General features: G+C 46.1%; 1 protein-coding gene across 1 annotated transcript in view; it reads left to right on the top strand.

Annotated features, from left to right (window-relative positions):
* The first annotated feature begins 921 nt into the window (after positions 1–921).
* Positions 922–20,398, top strand: part of rcn3 (reticulocalbin 3, EF-hand calcium binding domain) — a 37,704-nt gene continuing 18,227 nt past the window's right edge. Inside the window, exons 1-3 of the mRNA XM_072272062.1 lie at positions 922–1,005; positions 2,380–2,599; positions 15,988–16,181. Of these exons, the coding sequence (XP_072128163.1) occupies positions 2,385–2,599; positions 15,988–16,181 (409 nt within the window). The 5' untranslated portion in view covers positions 922–1,005; positions 2,380–2,384. The remainder of the gene's footprint in view (positions 1,006–2,379; positions 2,600–15,987; positions 16,182–20,398) is intronic.

The raw sequence follows: 20,398 nt of genomic DNA, 5'->3' as shown, positions 1-20,398 counted from the left end.
ATGGCAGTAATAAACCAGCTTCCAATTGTGCATTTTTATAGATTTCCCCTCCACTATGACCTGCAGCCACCCAGAACTTTGCTGCAAGGGGCTTCCAAGGCTCGGACTGCAGCAACAGGCCTCCTTCGCCAGCCAACCTCTGGAGGACTCCATTTGGCAAAATACAGACCATTCTGACAGGAAAACCAATGGCTCTTTACTTGAAGAAATTTGGAGAATAAACGTGTTCAATTTGTCTCAATTGCGTTTTGATTCCTCGCCGTTTTCTTTTTGTTCGAACCAAAGCTGCCGCCTGTCCCGTGTAATGCTTAGGACTCACTTTTTCCGACTATTGTCATTAATTTGGGGATGTTTGACTTTCAGCACCGCCGGGCTCCCACCTCGCGCCGGCTAACAACACCCCACCGACCCAATTCCCGCCCAAACCCAGCCAGCCAATCAACGGCGGGGTAGGACCTAACCATTAATAGCCAATGGCGATTGGTTAGCTCTAAAGAACGTGGGCAGCTGCGCCGCAATCCTGATGTTTCATTGGATAAGAAGAACATCGCTCAAAGGCAAATCTTATAAGACTGGATAGATGAAATGTCGATTGAGAATGGATTTTATTTCATTTGCTCATTTTATTGCGCTTAACTACCTTTAATCTATATTTTTTGATTAGGTTCGTTAACGGTGGTTTATAAACGTAATCTTTCTTTTATTTGCAAACGCCATTTCATTTAAAGAACTACAAGTGCCAGAAGGCAACGCGATTAATGTGCTAGCGTAGTAACTCATTTCCATGTCAACGTGGCGATTCCTAGCCAATCGGAAACCACTTAGTGAATTCTAAAGATATCGACCAATCGTAGAGACCGTGACATATTTGGGAGCCCAAATACTTAAAGTAACGTAACCTTTAATTGGATTGTTTTTGCAAGCTCTGTTCTATTTGCTGTACAAGTTTATTCAGGAGCGGTGTGTGATAATTCCAACATCTTATCACAATTATTGATAAAACTGGTAAGATTGTTTCTTTCGATTAGACAACGAGAGCTTTTAACGTATTACGAAGGTTTTGGGTTTATTTTCCTCCAGAATTTTGTAGAAAGTTCTGAAGTTTGCAGTATCATTTTTATTTATTAGTATAATTGGGATTATGCTTTTCTATTGATTATGTGAAATTCATTCATTTTCTGAGAGATATCGGGTTTTGATTTTTGTTGTAACTTATAAAGTTCGTGCACAATTCAGTGAACTTGTAGGATGTATATTGATAGTGTTAGTTTTGGTTAAAATTCAAATTAGAGTTCTGGGAGAACGCAGAATTCTTTTCAAAACTTTTCGAAGAGTTGTGTTGTAACGAATTAACTGATTTGTGGTGTTAAAATCGAACTGAGAATTTGCAAAACCCTCCCAAGTTTGCAAAGGCTTCGTTTTTACATACCCCGAGCGTTTGCTCTGAGTAGATGTAGATTTAAGATAACAGATTTTATTATAAAGCCAATGACCTCAGAGTTGGTTAATCGGTTCTCATGAACAGTTATCTTAATTTAAACTGGCAACAATTTTCCCTTATTAATCTTCATGGCCAAGTTTTCAAATCCGAGTGGGTCATAATGACTTTTTAAATGGTCAACCTATTTGCTATATTTAGCAACATTAATGTAGCATTAATTGCAAATTAATGTTATCTGTTTTTAGACTTACATCTCTGTGGACGAGAGGAGAGAGGAGGCGTCTATTGATTATTCTTGTGGGAAGGGCAATCTTAAATTTTGGAATCCAGATTTCTTATTGAATTATATATTCCGTGTTGTTTTTGCGTTAGCAATACAAAGCAAAATTACTACCAGTTACAAGAAAGAAAGAGCTTTGGTGGCAGGTTTTCTGCCGTGTGGACAAGGAGATTGTTAATTCCTTGATATACCTGGTATGGATTTGACATATTGACCTAGTGACATTTAAATCTTTAATCGGGGAGGGGAGAGAAATCTGGACAAATAGCGACAAAATGAGACATTTAATCGTCCCTACTGCAATACAATTTGCAATACAAGCTTTGATTTATTCGTTAAAAGAGCCAAGTATAGGAAAGAGAAGTATATTTTATTATGCATTGGAAGTTGTTGCCTGAAATGTCCAGAGCTTTTAATGGTTTTTTTTAAGTGGCTGTAGTGAATCTCGGGGTAGTATATAGTGACGTAATCTCACTTTTATCATAAATTTACTTTGATTTTGAGTGGAAGCCTCACGGGTGCGTTATCAATAAAGTTGTTGATATTGGCAAAAATGTATCTGTAGAAAATGTAGTGAACTAGGCAGAGGACTGTGACCAAATGGCCATTCTTTGTGATCCGGTGAGGTTTTCAGCCTGGGCTATCTTGTTTCCCGCAGTGATAATGAGGTCCCTGTGTCTGCTGGCGATGTGTGCCGTCGTGGCACTGAGCAAGCCCACGTCGGAGAAGAAGGACCGGGTGCACCACTCCAAGGATCTGGACGAACGGGAACACCAGGATACCAAAGGATTCCAGTTCGATCACGAGGCCTTCCTGGGGAAAGAAGGGGCAAAGACCTTCGACGAGCTGACTCCAGAGGAGAGCAAAGAGAGGCTGGGGTAGGGAGGAACATCGGCGATCCGACCCGTGAACATCGGCTACACGGTCCTGGGGCGACCCCTGAACTTCCTTCCCCCCCCCCTCCACCGTTACAGTCCTGGGGTGACCCCTGAACTTCCTTCCTCTCCCCCCTCCCACCGTTACAGTCCTGGGGCGATCCCTGAACTTCCTTCCTCTCCCCCCTCCCACCGTTACAGTCCTGGGGCGATCCCTGAACTTCCTTCCTCTCCCCCCTCCCACCGTTACAGTCCTGGGGTGACCCCTGAACTTCCTTCCTCTCCCCCCTCCCACCGTTACAGTCCTGGGGTGACCCCTGAACTTCCTTCCTCTCCCCCCTCCCACTGTTACAGTCCTGGGGCGATCCCTGAACTTCCTTCGCCCCCCCCCACCACCACCGTTACAGTCCTGGGGTGACCCCTGAACTTCCTTCCTCTCCCCCCTCCCACCGTTACAGTCCTGGGGTGACCCCTGAACTTCCTTCCCCCCCCCCCCTCCACCGTTACAGTCCTGGGGCGATCCCTGAACTTCCTTCGCCCCCCCCCCACCACCACCGTTACAGTCCCGTGGTGACCCCGAGCCGCTAGCCCCCCACCCACCCCCACCGTTATGGTCCTGGGTGCTCCTACCGCTGGTGTCCAAATCCATAACACATCCCACTACCCCCCCCCACCCTACAACTCTCTGAAGACAGATTGGTTTGATGTACATCGGAACTCACGGTGAGATGCATCGTTTGCGTCAACGACCGACGCAGACCGAAGTTGTGCTGGGCGCAGGCCGCAAGTGTCTTCACCGTTCCAGCACCGACATCGCCTGCCCGCAACTTCCAACCGGTCCGTCTTTGGGAGGAAACCCAGTCAGACACAGAGAAACCGTTCAAACTTGTTACAGCAACAGCCACAAACTCAGCCAGCCAGGCAGCATCTGTGAATGAAGGATCCTGATGAAGAATTTCGGCCCGAAACACCGACTACTGTATTTACTCTTTCCCATAGATGCTGCCTGGCCTCCAGTATTTTGTGGGTGTTGCTTGGATTTCCAGCATCTGCAGGTTTTCTCCGGTCTGTGTAGGCGGCGGGAACTAAACCTGGATCATTGATTGCTGGCACAGGAGACGGTTTTGCTAACCGCAGTGCCAATGTGCCCTCTGAACCACCCCGTCTCTTTCGCAGTTCCCCAACTACCTGCCCTGCAGCACCGTAGGGTAACACTTTGTAGCACCGGAGATCAGCGATCAAGCAATGTCCGTGAGGAGCTTGTGTGTTCACACTGTGACTGCGCGGGTTTCTTCCGGATGCTCCAGTTTCCTCCCGAAGACACACGGGTCAGGGTTTGAGAGATGTCGGCGTGCTATGTCGGTGCCGGAAGCCTGGCAATACTTGCAGGCTGCCCCCAGCTCACCCTCAGACAATGTTGGTCACTGACGCAAACAAACCATGTCACTGAGTGTTTCAATATTTCAATCCACGTTTGGCAAACAAAGCTCATCTTTCATCTTTTCTCTGACTTAGCCAGCTTGCATTCCCACCAGCTCGTTAGTCTACCTCTTTACTAAACAATAAATAGTTGCCGATAACATATATTTGTTTTATGAGGATGTAATGACAACTAATAGCCGTGTTCTTGATTGAGCTGCAGTGCATGATTTCAGTGACTTTTCTGGCATTTTTCAACCCTGTCGCTCCTATACTGAGTGTCACTTTATGTTCACACAAGCAATCTTGTGTATTTATATTTATTGTGTCTGTGTTGAATCAGTTCCGGAGTAACAGTTATTTCGTTCTCCTTTACAGCTTTGAAATGACATTAAACAATCTTGAGCAATCTTGAATTAAACACTGCATCTTCAACGTGCTAAAAGATTGCTTCCCACTGCAATTTCCTACATTGGGAATTGCGACCTTTGTTTTCTACAGAAAGCTAGGAGTTGGCGTCTTCCTGGAGACTTTGTATTAATTCCAAATAATCCCTGGGTGCTTGGGCTAAATCAGCAGCATCTGGTTAATGTGGCCCTCTCCTCCCTTTTCATTGTTCTGTGAACGGGGCTGTTACTTCCTGTCCTTACCCTCCCCGAGCGGAGTTGGTAGTGAGACTGTTCTTCCCACCCCGACTCCCGAACAAACCAGGAGAACGAGAGATGAGGTGTGGCAGGGAAAGGACCCCACCAGGCACGGTGTGGACCAGTCCAGACCAGTAATCTCTTGCGCGTTTCTCCTTAGCTGTTTCTTGCCAACAGCACTGCGCACGCTCTGTTACCTGGAGTGGTTGTGCGTCGTGTCCGCGATGACAGGGAACCTGTGCGGGAGAGTTGCTAAAGTGGAAAAGCCGTTACACTGGGTCAGTTTCACTCTCTCGACCTCAGAAGTCCGGGTCCAGTGGTACGAGTGTTCGTCACAAACTGGGGTCTTCCCTGGTTGCAGTGGATGACCACGACGTCTTCTGTGCCTTGTCATGCCCTTCGCTCTCCTTGGAGCGTTGTAGTTCTGTCTTCCTGGCCGTTGGGGCTTACTGTAGCTCTCATCCTCCCAGCCCGCCAGAGCTGACTTCACAGACATGTCTCCATCTCGCCGGGGTCTGAGGCCACCGGCTACCCTCACCTGGTTTAGCCGGCCTGTCAAAGTGGTGTCCCGGGGTGTCACCGCTGTCTCATGCAAACGGCTACTTGGAGCCACAGCTGAGAACCAAGTGTCCAGTGAGGACCAAAGATGAGGAAGCTGCCCCAGAATGGACATGACAAACCTCTTCACCAGAGGAGCTAACCCTCCCTGGACACCCCAGACACCCAGAGACTGATTTTTAAAATCCCACTGTTTTCCTTGGATTACCAGATACATGCTATATCAATCATTACAGCAGGGTGTAATACTCACTGCGGTGGAGACGCCAGTGTCGTAGGCACTTCCAGCATTTATTATGAATGATTCTAGGAATGAAAGGGTTAAGGTATGAGGCGCACTCACCAAATGCTGGAGGAAGTCAGCAGGCCAGGCAGCGTCTATGGTGGGGGAAGTACAGTCGACATCTTGGTCCGAAACATCAACTGTATTTTTTTTCCACAGTTCCTCCAGCATTTTGCGTGTGTTGCTCGGATTTCCAGCATTTGCAGATTTAGTCTTGTTTGTGAAGGTACGAGGAGCGTTTGATGGCTCTGGGTCGGTACTCACTTGAGTTTAGAAGAATGGGTGGAACCTGTCAAATATTGAAAGGCTAAGATAGAGTGGATGTGGAGAGGTTGTTTCTTATAGTGGGTGAGTCTAGGACCAGAATTCAAGGACGCCCCTTTGGAACTGACATGAGGGATTTCTTTAGCCAGATGGTGAATCTATGGAATTCATTGCCTCAGACGGCTGGTAAACCAAGTCATTGGGTATATTTAAAGTCCGAGCTTGATAGGTTTTTGATTAGTAAGGGTGACAAAAGTTATGGGAGAAGGCGGGAGAATGGGGTTGAGAGGCATAATAAATCAGCCATGATTGAATAGGGAGCAGACTCGATGGGCCGAATGGCCTGTTCTGCTCCTTTGTCTTATTACTTATCTTTAATACCCCGAAGGTGGTGGTGAGCTCCCTGGGAGTGCCAAGTCATTTACACCAATCTCACTGCCCTGAGATTCTGTCTCTCACCTACAGTACACCCTTGACTGTGCTGGTTGACAACACAAATGGTGCATTTCGATGGACTCGTGACCAAGTTGAATCTGAATCACTTGTGCTGTCAGGAGAGGTCTGGACAAAGTAGGTTGTTTTCTCCAGAACAGTGCAGATCAGAGTGACCTGATAGAGCTTTACAAGATTAAGGCTGAGATAGATTAGGCACCAGTATCTCTTTCCCAGCTCAAATCTAGGCGACATGCATTCGAGGTGGTGGGGTAGGTTCAAAGCAGATGTATAGACAGGGTAAATGCAAGCAGGCTTTTTCCGCTGAGGTTGGCTGAGACTAGAACTAGAGGTCATGGGTTAAGGGTGAAAGGTGAAAAGTATAAAGAACATGAAGGGGAACGTCTTCTCTCAGAGGGAGGTGAGTGTGTGGAACGAAATGCCAGAGAAAGTGGTGGATTTGGCTTTAGTCAGCATTTACTGGGGTGGGGGGAGTGCGGTCAGCATTTACTGGGGTGGAGGGCAACGGTCAGCATTTACTGGGGTGGGGGGAGTGCGGTCAGCAATTACTGGGGTGGGGGGAGTGCGGTCAGCATTTACTGGGCTGGGGGGAACGGTCAGCATTTACTGGGGTGGGGGGAGTGCGGTCAGCATTTACTGGGCTGGGGGGAACGGTCAGCATTTACTGGGGTGGGGGGAGTGCGGTCAGCAATTACTGGGGTGGGGGGGAACGGTCAGCATTTACTGGGGTGGGGGGAGTGCGGTCAGCATTTACTGGGCTGGGGGGAACGGTCAGCATTTACTGGGGTGGGGGGAGTGCGGTCAGCAATTACTGGGGTGGGGGGGAACGGTCAGCATTTACTGGGCTGGGGGGAACGGTCAGCATTTACTGGGGTGGGGGGAGTGCGGTCAGCAATTACTGGGGTGGGGGGGAACGGTCAGCATTTACTGGGGTGGGGGGAGTGAGGTCAGCATTTACTGGGGTGGAGGGGAACGGTCAGTATTTTCTGGGCTGGGGGAACGGTCAGCATTTACTGGGGTGGGAGGGGTTTGATCAGCATTTACTGGGGTGGGGGGAATGGTCTGGGTGCTGTTCAATGGGATTAACAGATCGGAACCACTAGAGTTTAGAAGAATGGGTGGAAGAGCCTGATTCTGTAGTGTGCTATGACTGTGGGGTAAGGTTTTTTTTAATGGAGTGGTGGGTCCCTGGGGTGGTGGTGGAGACAAGTGCAACAGAGGCGTTTAAGAGGTTCTTAACTCATGCAGGTCTGTGAATGTGCAGAGAATAGAGGGATATGGACATTGTGAGGAGATTGGTTTAGTTCGGAATGTAATTAGTTTCACACAGCACGCGCTGAAGTGTCTGTTCCATATAACCATAATAACATATAACCATATAACAATTACAGCACGGAAACAGGCCATATCGGCCCTTCTAGACCATGCCAAACTCTTACTCTCACCTAGTCCCACCGACCTGCACTCAGCTCCTAACCCTCCATTCCTTTCCTGTCCATATATCTGTCCAATTTAACTTTAAACGACAACATCGAACCTGCCTCAACCACTTCTGCTGGAAGCTCGTTCCACACAGCTACCAGTCTCTGAGTAAAGAAGTTCCCCCTCATGTTACCCCTAAACTTTTGCCCTTTAACTCTCAACTCATGTCCTCTTGTTTGAATCTCCCCCACTCTCAATGGAAAAAGCCTATCCACGTCAACTCTATCAATCCCCCTCATAATTTTAAACACCTCTATCAAGTTCCCCCTCAACCTTCTATGCTCCAAAGAATAAAGACCTAACTTGTTCAATCTTTCTCTGTAACTTAGGTGATGAAACCCAGGCAACATTTTAGTAAACCTCCTCTGTACTCTTTCAATTTTATTGACATCTTTCCTATAATTCGGTGACCAGAACTGTACACAATACTCCAAATTTGGCCTTACCAATGCCTTATACAATTTCAACATTACATCCCAACTCCTATACTCAATGCTCTGATTAATAAAGGCCAGCATACCAGAAGCTTTCTTCACCACCCTATCCACATGAGATTCCACCTTCAGGGAACTATGCACCATTATTCCTAGATCCCTCTATTCTACAGCATTCTTCAATGCCCTACCATTTACCATGTATGTCCTATTTTGATTAGTCCTACCAAAATGTAGCACCTCACATTTATCAGCATTAAACTCCGTCTGCCATCTTTCAGCCCATTCTTCTAACTGGCCTAAATCTCTCTGCAAGCTTTGAAAACCTACTTTATTATCCACAACTCCACCTATCTTAGTATCATCTGCATACTTACTAATCCAATTTACCACCCCATCATCCAGATCATTAATGTATATGACAAACAACATTGGACCCAGTACAGATCCCTGAGGCACACCGCTACACACCGTCCTCCAACCTGACACACAGTTATCCACCACTACTCTCTGGCATCTCTCATCTAGTCACTGCTGAATCCATTTTACTACTTCGATATTAATGCCTAACGATTGAACCTTCCTAACTAACCTTCCGTGTGAAACCTTGTCAAGACCCTTACTGAAGTCCATATAGACAACATCCACCACTTTACCCTCGTCAACTTTCCTAGTAATCTCTTCAAAAAAATTCAATAAGATTTGTCAAACATGACCTTCCACGCACAAATCCATGTTGACTGTTCCTAATCAGACCCTGTCTATCCAGATAATTATATATACCATCTCTAAGAATACTTTCCATCAATTTACCCAGCACTGACGTCAAACTCACAGGCCGATAATTGCTAGGTTTACTCTTAGAACCCTTTTTTAAACAATGGAACAACATGAGCAATACACCAATCCTCCGGCACCATCCCCGTTTCAAATGACATTTGAAATATTTCTGTCAGAGCCCCTGCTATTTCCACACTAACTTCCCTCAAGGTCCTAGGGAATATCTTGTCCAGACCCGGAGACTTACCCACTTTTACATTCCTTAAAAGCGCCTGTACTTCCTCTTCTTTAATCGTCATACTTTTCATAACTACCCTTCTTGTTTCCTTTACTTTACACAATTCAATATCCTTCTTGTTAGTGAATACCGAAGAAAAGAAATTGTTCAAAATCTCCTCCATCTCTTTTGGCTTCGCACATAGCCATCCACTCTGATTCTCTAAGGGACCAATTTTATCCCTCACTATCCTTTTGCTATTAATATAACTGTAGAAACCCTTTGGATTTATTTTCACCTTACTTGCTAAAGCAGCCTCATATCTTCTTTTAGCTTTTCTAATTTCTTTCTTAAGATTCTTTTTACATTCTTTATATTCCTCGAGCACCTCCAAGCTGCCTATCATTAACTCCAAGCTGCCTATATTTATTGAAGATCCCTCTCTTTTTCCGAACCAAGTTTCCAATATCCCTTGAAAACCATGGCTCTCTCAAACTTTTAATCTTTCCTTCCATCCTGTGTTGTTCTGTGTTCTGCACAGCAGGGGCAATTTACACCGGCCAATGCATGTCTTTGGGATGTGGGTGGAAACTGGAGCATCCATGGTTTAAAACCCATGAGTTGACAGACCCCACACCGGGTTCAGGGACAGTTATTGGCCTCCAACCATCAGGCTGCTGATAACTTCACTCACCTCAACTCTGAACTGATTCCACAACCTGCACACTCTTTACAACCTGTGTTCTCAGCTTTATTCTTTATTTGCACGGTTTGATGTCTTTTGCAGATTGGTTGTTTGTCAGTCTCTGTGTGCAGCTTTTCATTGGTTCTGCTGTATTTCTATATACTGTGAATGCCTGCAAGGAAAGGTAGTATGTGGGGGCAAATGTACTTTGATAGGAGCAGGGCCTTCTGGCCCTTCGACTCTGCTTCACCATTCTGTCATGGCTGATTTCAAAGTTCAAAGTGAAATTTATTATCAGAGTTCATACATGTCACCACATACAACCCTGAGATTCTTTTTCTGCGGGCATACTTAGTTACTGTTCTATAGATTTGCTGTAAGCAGGATCTGTAAACTGTGAACAAACTGTGCAAATGCAGATATAAATAAATAGCAATAAATAATATGCATGAAATAACAATATAACAGTCTTTAAATGAGTGTAGTTATCCCCTTCTGTTCAAGAGCCTGATGGTTGAGGGGTAGTAACTGTTCTTGAACCCAATGGTGTGGGTCCTGAGGCTCCTGTACCACCTTCCTGATGACAGCAGTGAGAAGACAGCATGGCCTGGGTGGTGAGGATCTTTGTCATAGTCATACTTTATTGATCCCGGGGCAAATTGATTTTCGTTACAGTTGCACCATAAATAATAAATAGTAATAGAACCATAAATAGTTAAATAGTTACATGTAAATTATGCCAGTAAATTATGAAGTAAGTCCAGGACCAGCCTATCGGCTCAGGGTGTCTGACCCTCCAAGGGAGGAGTTGTAAAGTTTGATGGCCACAGGCAGGAATGACTTCCTATGACGCTCTGTGCTGCGTCTCGGAGGAATGAGTCTCTGGCTGAATGTACTCCTGTGCCCACCCAGTACATTATGTAGTGGATGGGAGACATTGACCAAGATGGCATGCAACTTGGACAGCATCCTCTTTTCAAACACCACCGTCAGAGAGTCCAGTTCCATCCCCACAACATCACTGGCCTTACGAATAAGTTTGTTGATTCTGTTGGTGTCTACTACCCTCAGCCTGCTGCCCCAGCACACGACAGCAAACATGATAGCACTGGCCACCACAGACTCGTAGAACATCCGCAGCATTGTCCGGCAGATGTTAAAGGACCTCAGTCTCCTCAGGAAATAGAGATGGCTCTGACCCTTCTTGTAGACAGCCTCAGTGTTCTTTGACCAGTCCAGTTTATTGTCAATTCGTATCCCCAGGTATTTGTAATCCTCCACCATGTCCACACTGACCCCCTGGATGGAAACAGGGGTCACCGGTACCTTAGCTCTCCTCAGATCTACCACCAGCTCCTTAGTCTTTTCCAAATTAAGCTGCAGATAATTCTGCTCACACTATGTGACAGAGTTCCCTACTGTAGCCCTGTACTCAACCTCATCTTCCTTGCTGATGCATCCAACTATGACAAAGTCATCCGAAAACTTCTGAAGATGACAAGACTCTGTGCAGCAGTTGAAGTCCGAGGTGTAAATGGTGAAGGGAAAGGGAGACAAGACAGTCCCCTGTGGAGCTCCAGTGCTGCTGATCACTGTCAGGCACACAGTGTTGCAAGCACACGTACTGTGGTCTGCCAGTCAGGTAATCAAGAATCCATGACACCAGGGAAGTATCCACCTGCATCGCTGTCAGCTTCTCCCCCAGCAGAGCAGGGCGGATGGTGTTGAACGCACTGGAGAAGCCAGAAAACATGACCCTCACAGTGCTCGCTGGCTTGTCCAGGTGGGCGTAGACACGGTTCAGCAGGTAGACGATGGCATCCTCAACTCCTAGTCGGGGCTGGTAGGTGAACTGGAGGGGATCTAAGTGTGGCCTGACCATAGGCCGGAGCAGCTCCAGAACAAGTCTCTCCAGTGTCTTCATGATGTGGGAGGTCAATGCCACCGGTCTGCAATCATTGAGGCCACTGGGGCGCAGCGTCTTCGGCACAGGGACGAGGCAGGGCGTCTTCCACAGCACAGGAACCCTCCGGAGCCTCAAGCTCAGGTTGAATACATGGCGAAGTACTCCACATAGCTGAGGGGCACAGGCTTTGAGCACCCTGGTACTGACACCATCCGGTCCTGCAGCCTTGCTTGGGTTGAGACATTTCAGCTGTCTTCTCACCTGTTCAGCCGTGAAGCCCACCATGGTGATTTCATGTGGGGAAGGGGTGTAGTCATGAGAGCAGGGTGGGAGACTGTGAGGAGGGGTAGGAGGGGAGAGTGGAATATGTGTTGGTTGGGGGCCAACAACAGATGGCTCATGTGGGGGATGGGCAGAGGTCACAATGTCAAATCTGTTAAAGAACAGGTTAAGTTCATTGGCCCTGTCCACACTGCCTTCAGCTCCTCTGTTGCTAGTTTGCCGGAACCCAGTGATGGTCCTCATCCCCCTCCAGACCTCTCTCATGTTGGTCTGCTGGAGTTTCCACTCAAGCTTCCTCCTGTACCTGTCTTTAGCCTCCCTGATCCTGGCTTTCAGGTCCCTCTGTATCGCCCTCAGCTCCTCCCTATTTCCATCTTTAAACGCCCTCTTTTTAGCGTTCAGGATGTCCTTAATGTCCTTTGCCACCCATGGCTTGTTATTTGAATAACAAAGGACAGTTCTTGTCGGAACATTGCAGTCCACACAGAAGCTGATGTAATCAGTGATGCATTCTGTGAGCCCATCAATATCCTCTCCATGTGGCTCACAGAATGCCTGCCAGTCTGTCACCTCAAAACAACCCTGGAGCTCCTCGTAAGCCTCCTCTGACCATTTCCTTACTGTCCTCGAGGTTGCAGGTTTACTCTTCACCAGAGGCACTTAGCAGGGTTTTAGATGCACCAGGTTGTGATATGACCTTCCCAGTGGGGAGAGGAGAGAGGAGCTGTATGCATCCTTAACATCAGCGTACATCAAATCCAGAGTCCTCTCCCCTCTGGTTGTACAGCTCACGTACTGCGTGAAGTTGGGCAGTGTTCTAGCCATGGTAACCTGATTGAAGTCACCTAAGATGGTAATGAGGGCACTCGGGTGCTGGGTTTGTAGTCTGGCTATGACAGTGTAAATGATGTTACATGCCAACGTCGGGTTGGCAGAGGGAGGGATGTACACAACAACCACAATTGCATGCGAGATTTCCCTTGGCAAATAATATGGCTGGAGTCCAACAGCAATAAGTTCAATATCCGGGCTATAGACACTTGATCGTAATATGACCAGGATTACACCATCTGTTATTTACCAAAACCGCCAGCCCCCCTCCTTTACGCTTACCGCTCTCAGTGCAATTCCGGTCAGCTCGAACGGTCTGGAAGCCCTCTATGGAAACGCTTTGATTGGGTATGTCCTCGTGCAGCCATGTTTCAGTAAAACACATAACACTGCTCTCCGGAAATGTTCTCTGACTCCTGACAAGCGCCATCAATTCGTCCATTTTATTACCCAGCGATCTCACATTGCCCATGATGAGAGAGGGGAGACACAGCTTATAACTTTTCTTCTCCATAAGCCTCTGTTGTCTTGACCCGGTCCTCTTCCCTCGCCTTTTTGATCCCCCTCTGCATCCACTGTGTGTTTTCCTCCAGATTTCAGCTGGGGTGTCTGCTGCTCTGTTCACTAAACCGGCCAGCATGAGCACAATCAGCTGGTCCCTGGAATAAACAATGTGACCATCCTGCTGCCCTGCTAATGAGACGTGTCCGAATGTAACTATTCCCAGCGCTAAAAACCCAAATAAAACTCTCCACCAGCATGTTAGAGAGGGTGCAGCTTCAACGTGTTACCGTGAGAAAAAAAAATACAACATAGGTTTAAAAGTAAGAAATTACGGAGCAACTGTAACAGGGCGGCATGCAGGGCCGGGGCATGCGCACAATTGAACGCTGCTTTTCTGCAGCAACATTCATGTAGATGTGCTCAGTGATTGGGAGGGTTTTACCTGTGATGCACTGGGCCAAATCCACTGCCTTTGGTAGGATTTTCCACACAAAGGCATCGGTGTTCCCATCCCAGGCTGTCATGCAGCCAGTCAGCACCCTTTCCACCACACATCGATAGAAGTTTGCCAAGGTTTTTGATGACCGGCTGAATCTCCGTAGACTCCTGAGGAAATAGAGGTGCTGTTGTGCTCTCTTCACAATTACATTTATATGATGGGTCCAGGACGAGTTCTCTGAGATAGGAACACTCGGGAATTTGAAGTTACTGACCCTCTCCATCTCTGATCCTCTGATGATTACTGGCTCATGGACCTCTGGTTTCCCTCTCCTAATGTCTACAATCAGTTCCTTGGTCTTATGGACATTGAATGAGAGGTCGTTATTACACCACTCGGCCAAGTTTTCAATCTCCCTCCTGTTTGCTGACTCATCACCACCTTTGATGTATTATCCCTTTCAACCCCATTCTCTTGCCTTCTCCCCGTAACCTTTCGGCGCCTATCAAGTTCCACTTTAAATATACCCAATAACTCTGCCTCCAAGCTAAATGTTGCAATGAATTCCACAGATTCACACCCCTCCCCCTGCCTGACTGGCTTTATCCTAGTCTGTTCATTCACAGCATAACAATAAGTTCTACTTGACGAGATGGTGCTGACAGAGCTGATAACATGGAGACGTGGGGGTCAGGGCAGCACGTAGCGGTTAGCATAACGTTCGCTACTTTATCGCCAGCTGTAGGACCCGGGCTTCGGCCCCTGCTGCCCGTAAGAACTCTGGACGTTCTCTTCAAGGTTATCTGGTTTCCTTCGGGTGCTCTGGTTTCCTCCCACATTCCAAAAGATGTACGGGTTGGGGTTACTAAGTTGTGGGCATGCTATGGTGGCAATACTTGAGGGCTGCCCCCAGCATATACTCGGACTGTGGTTGTTGACACAAACAACACATTTTACTATATGTTTCAATGCCCATCTGGCAATTAAAGCTACCAGGAAGTAGGGAGTGAGGGGAAAGATCGGCCACCTTACCGAATGATGGAGCGGAGAACATGCAAACTCCACACAGACAGTATTGCAGGTCAGAACTGATGCTGCAAGGCAGAGGCTCCACCACCATTGCTGGTCAAATTCAAAGTGCACGTACAACCCTGAGATTCAATTTCTTGCGGGCATTCACAGTAAATACCAAGGAACACAATCAAATCAATGAAAGACCGTACCCAACAGGACGGACAACGACCAGTGTGCAAAACAAGGCGGGAGGAGAGAGAGCAGCGTGCCGCGTGTGCGCAGCCCTCCGGTGAAAAATGATATTGTATCTGTTAAATAGGGGCCGTGGACAATTCTGACTTGATGGAGATGGACGTGAAAGCACAGAGAGAACATCTGGAGAAATTTCTGAAACGCCAGTTTGCTGCTGTTGTTACTGCGCGGTCGGGAATCTTCTGGAGGGCAGGCCTCAAAATCCCCGGCTTTGCCTGCTGTTGGTGACCGAGATTGAGGTCGAATCATTTGGACAGAGATGGTGCTCGGTACTCGGTGTTGGAGAGCTGATCGGAGGCTCCAAGTTTTTGGATGACTCAGAGTCAGACTGTGGTCGGCATGGCAGGGAGAGTTTTTCTTCCTTCTCCCGTCTGCATGAGATGTGGGACATTTGAGAGACTTTGAACTTTTTACTGTGCTCATGGACTTCTTCATCAAGTTATGGTATTGTTGCACTGATGTAACTATAGGTTATAATTATGTGGTTTTGTCAGTTTTTTCAGTCTTGGTCTGTCCTGTGTTTTTGTGATATCACACTGGAGGAATATTGTATCACTTCTTAATGCATGCATTACTAAATGACAATAAAAGAGGACTGTGTGTCCTCATAATCAAAAAGACGACAAACTGCGAATATAAAAAGAAATAATAACAACATGGATGGGAGGCTCTGGGGGTCTATGATCCGGGAGCAGGTCGATGGGACTAAGCAGATTAATAATTTGGCATGGACTAGATGGGCCGAAGGCCTGTTCCTGTGCTGTGGTGTTCTATGATTCTATAATAGTAAATAATCAATAAATATCGGGAACACGAGATGAAGAGTCTGAAAGTGAGTCCATGGGTTGTGGGAGCAGTTCAGTGTTGGGGTGAGTGAAGTTATCCCTGTGTCCCTCGTCTCATCATCAGCCCTCTGTTCCCTCTCCCTGACCCTGACCCTGCAGGAAGATCGTGGACCGGATTGACCAGGACCAGGACGGACTGATCACTGCCGAGGAGCTGACGGCGTGGATCAAACGGGCGCAAAACCGCTATGTCGACGAGAATGTCAATAGACACTGGAAGGACTACGACCTCAACAAGGATGATAAGGTGTCGTGGGACGAGTACAAGAACACGACTTACGGATACTATATCGGTAAGAATGTCACCCCCCACCCCCCATGCCTCTCTCCGCAATGTCCCCGCTTTGCTCTCACTGCTGTGACACCGGTAAGCCAACACACAGAACTCAGCAAGTCGGGCAGCGTCTGTAGAGAGGAGTAACCAGTCAGCGTTTGATCATGAACGGTCTCTGGCTGAAACATCGACTGTTCATTCCTCTCCGTTGCTGCTACCTGACCCCCAGCGTTTCGTGTGTGTCCCTGAGGGCCAAAGGCTGCTCCCCTGTCGGGCCGAGGGGTCAGCTCTGTTTTCCTCCCCCCTGTGATCACTCGGGCCGGCATTCCCATTGGGTGGCCGGTGGCGGGTGTTGCATGTATCTAGTTCTGAGGAAATTGTGAGCTGCTTCCTACGCCTGGTAACCTCTTGTTGTCGGTGTGAGCTCCGAGTTTGTCAGGAACAGCCCCTTTGGCCCACGAGGTCGGTGCTAGCCATAGTGCCTGTATGTCATTATATCCCCCTTTACTGTCCGTTCAGTAAGTGTCTGCTCTGCCGGCGATGTGTTTCAGGCACCTAGTTCTCTCACTGTTTATACAGACCATAGAATAGTACAGCACAGTGCAGGCTCTTTGGCCCACAGTGAGGTGCTAGCCCTTTAACATACTGTAAGACCAATCTAACTCTTCCCTCCCTCCTGCATAACTCCTATTTCTGTCATCTATGTGTGTATCTAAGAGTCTCTTAAAACGTCCCTGATGTATCTGCCTCCACCACCAGCCCTGGAAGGGTGTTCCATGTACCCACCACCGTGTGAGTGTGTGTGTATAAGTAAAACTGCCTCCTGACATTTCTACACCCCCACACACCCCTACTTTCCTCCACTCACCTTAGAAGTAGCCAGTTCCTCCCTAGGAAAAAGTCTCTGGCTGTCCACTTAGGGTATGCCTCTCATCTCGTACACATCTACCAAGTCACCAACTACCCTCCTTTACTCCAGAGAGAAAAGTAAATTTATTATCAAAATGCATATGTCAGTTGGTATAACTTGTAAATCTTTAAGCTTCTCCTCTCCTTATGCCATTGCCCACTTTGTTCTGTCTCAGGACAAACCCCATCTGCAACTCTCAGAAGATAAACCTGATAAACTTGTATCAGATCCCACCCTCAGCCTCTGCCACTCCAGCAGGCTTGTCCAACCTCCCCTCGTAGCTCATGCCCTCTGCAAAGCCCCCACACCCCTCCCGTGCTGCAGTGACCAGAACTGCACGCAACACTCCCAAGTGTGGTGCATCCGAAGTTTTCCGTGAGTCCAGTCCAGCCACTGGGTCGCTGTACTGGTTCACTTATACTTGTGGAGGATTTTGTGAAGGACATGTTTCTTGTCTCTGGTGCTGAGAGAGGTCCATCTCCCAAGCCGGGAGGAGGGAGAGCAAACCCTCAACTCTGCAGAGACTCAACACTCTAGGGACAGATTCTGCCCCTCCATCAGATTTCTGAATGGGCAGTGAACAGTGAACTCACTTTTTTTTTTGCACTACTTGTATATGAGTGAGTGAAGCCTCCGTTGTCAGAGTCAACCATGGATTTTGCATCCTAGCTGTGCAGATACGCAAGCCAGGGCAGTACGATATGCAGAGCAAGCTGTTGCCCGTGTAGCAAGCTCCCCCTCTCCACACAGCTGATGAACCCAAAGGAACGGCAGAGACCGATACAGTTTGGCACCAGCTGTGTCACAGGAGTTGCCAGTCAGCATTGAACTCAATGTAGGACTGCCTTGGGACCCCAACTCCAGATTTTTCCCTCGGGGTTTACTCCCGGCCTTCCCTATGAGTGGGTATAGCCGCAAGGTGGTGGGGGTTTGAAAATGGTTTTCCCTCTCCTAGATGAACTGCCAACCAAGACTGACAAGCCCCATCTGCTCGAAGCGACTGGCTTTAAGGTTGCTTCGAGCTGTGACCCACCTTTGCCCCTTCTCTTGTCGGTAGAAATGGTTTCGCTGGGCTTAGTAGCTAAGCCACATGTGAAGGCCGGGAGCTGGACTTTGGTTGTCAGAGGCTGTTTGAGGCGCGTGCCATTGGGAGCATTTAGTAGGTAGTGGGAGCTTGATCCCTTTACCACCCCTGGCTATAAGAAACCTATATTATATAACATTTTTTATTGTAATTTATAATTTATTATTGTGTATTGCAGCGTACTGCTGCTGCAAAAGAAACATATTTCACAACAGATGCTGGTGATGTTAAACCTCATTCTAATTCTGACTGTGCCGCCGATCCTGGGAATTTACAGTACAATATTGCCCTCTGGTGGCGGATGTCGACATGTGCAACTGGTTTCATTCCAGTTATTATTTGGATAACTTGACTTTTAACTTATTTGTTTTATCTTTTTATTTGGATTTTTAATTAGCAATAAAGTCTCCTTGGCCCAATATTGCCAAAGTCTATCTTAAAAAGGACAAATGATGTTCCTTCTTTGCAAATTCTATTTGTGAATAAGGTAACTGGGAGAATTTTCATTTAGAATGCTTGAACTTTCCAAACTTATCCCCATATCCAAGTTCAAAGTAAATTTATTGTCAAAGTACATGTATGTCACAATATTCATTTTCTTGTGTGCATTCACTGTAAAGACTAGTAACACAATGAACCAGTGAAAGATTGCACCCAGCACATCGGCCAAACCAGTGTGTAAATGACAACAAACTGTGCAAATTCAAAAATAAATAAATAGGAAATAATCATCAAGAACATAAGATGAAGAGTCCTTGAAAGTGAGTCCATAGGTTTTGGGAACATTTCAGTGATGGAGAGAGTGAAATTATTCCCTTGATTCAAGAGCCTGATGATTGAGGGGTAATAACTGTTCCTTTCTCTCTTTTTAAATCTTTTTATTGAATAAGTATACAAAAAGGTAAGCCATATAGGCACTAATACACTGTTAGAATATAATAAAATTACAGAAGATATTAATACAAAAAAAAGATACAAACAATGTAATTTAAACATAACATATCAAGGTAACATAACAGTATACTAATTTTTATATATATCAATAGAGAAAAGGGAAAAAAAACCCCAAAAAAAACCCACCATGCAACTAACTAAAAGCAAAGCAAAGCAATGGGCTAACTTGAAACCAAACAGAGTTAAAAAAAAACAACTTAAAATCACGCCCTCAATCCCGACCTCCATTAAAAACAGTAAAAAAAAACAAGAAGGGTATATATTACATTAAATGAAAATATTGAATAAAAGATCTCCAGGTCTGTTCAAATTTAAATGAGGAGTCATAAAGATTGCTTCTAATTTTCTCCAAATTCAAGCATAATATCGTCTGAGAAAACCAAAAAAAGGTGGTTGGAGCATTAAGCTCTTTCCAATGTTGTAAGATACATCTTTTTGCCATTGAAGTAAGAAATGCAATCATTCTACGGGCTGAAGGAGAAAGATTACTGGAAATTTTAGGTAGTCCAAAGATAGCAGTGATAGGGTGAGGAGAGATATCTATATTCAATACCTTGGAGATAATATTAAAAATGTCTCTCCAAAAAGTTTCCAGAGTAGGACAAGACCAAAACATATGAGTTAAAGAGGCTATCTGCCCCGGACATCTATCACAAGAAGGATTAATATGAGAATAAAGGTGAGCTAATTTATCTTTGGACATATGTGCTCTATGAACAACTTTAAATTGAATTAGGGAATGTTTAGCACAGATAGAGGAAGTATTGACTAATTGTAAGATCTGCCCCCAGTCATCCACGGAAATAATAGATCCCAATTCTTGTTCCCAATCTGACCTAATCTTATCAAATGGAGCTATCCAAAGTTTCATAATAATATTATAAATCATAGCCGATGCACCTTTCTGACATGGATTAAGGTTAATTATAGTATCTAAAATATATCTAGGAGGAAGCATTGGAAAGGAAGAAAGTATAGTACTTAGGAAATTTCTAACTTGTAGATAACTAAAAAAATGTATTCTTGATAAATTATATTTATTAGATAATTGTTCAAAAGACATAAGGGAACCATCTAAAAATAAATCCAAAAACCGTGAAATACCCTTAGTCTTCCAAATTTGAAAAGCACGATCCGTAAAAGAGGGAGGAAAAAATATATTACCTAAAATAGGAATCGCTAACCCAAATTGATTAAGATCAAAAAATTTTCTGAATTGAAACCAAATACGTAAGGTATATTTAACTATCGGGTTAGACACCTGTTTAAGGCGTTTCAAATCAAAAGG

This window comes from Mobula birostris, chromosome 11 (assembly GCF_030028105.1).
Source record: "Mobula birostris isolate sMobBir1 chromosome 11, sMobBir1.hap1, whole genome shotgun sequence".
In the NCBI taxonomy this organism is placed as follows: domain Eukaryota; kingdom Metazoa; phylum Chordata; class Chondrichthyes; order Myliobatiformes; family Myliobatidae; genus Mobula; species Mobula birostris.
This window is presented reverse-complemented; position numbering and strand designations above follow the sequence as displayed.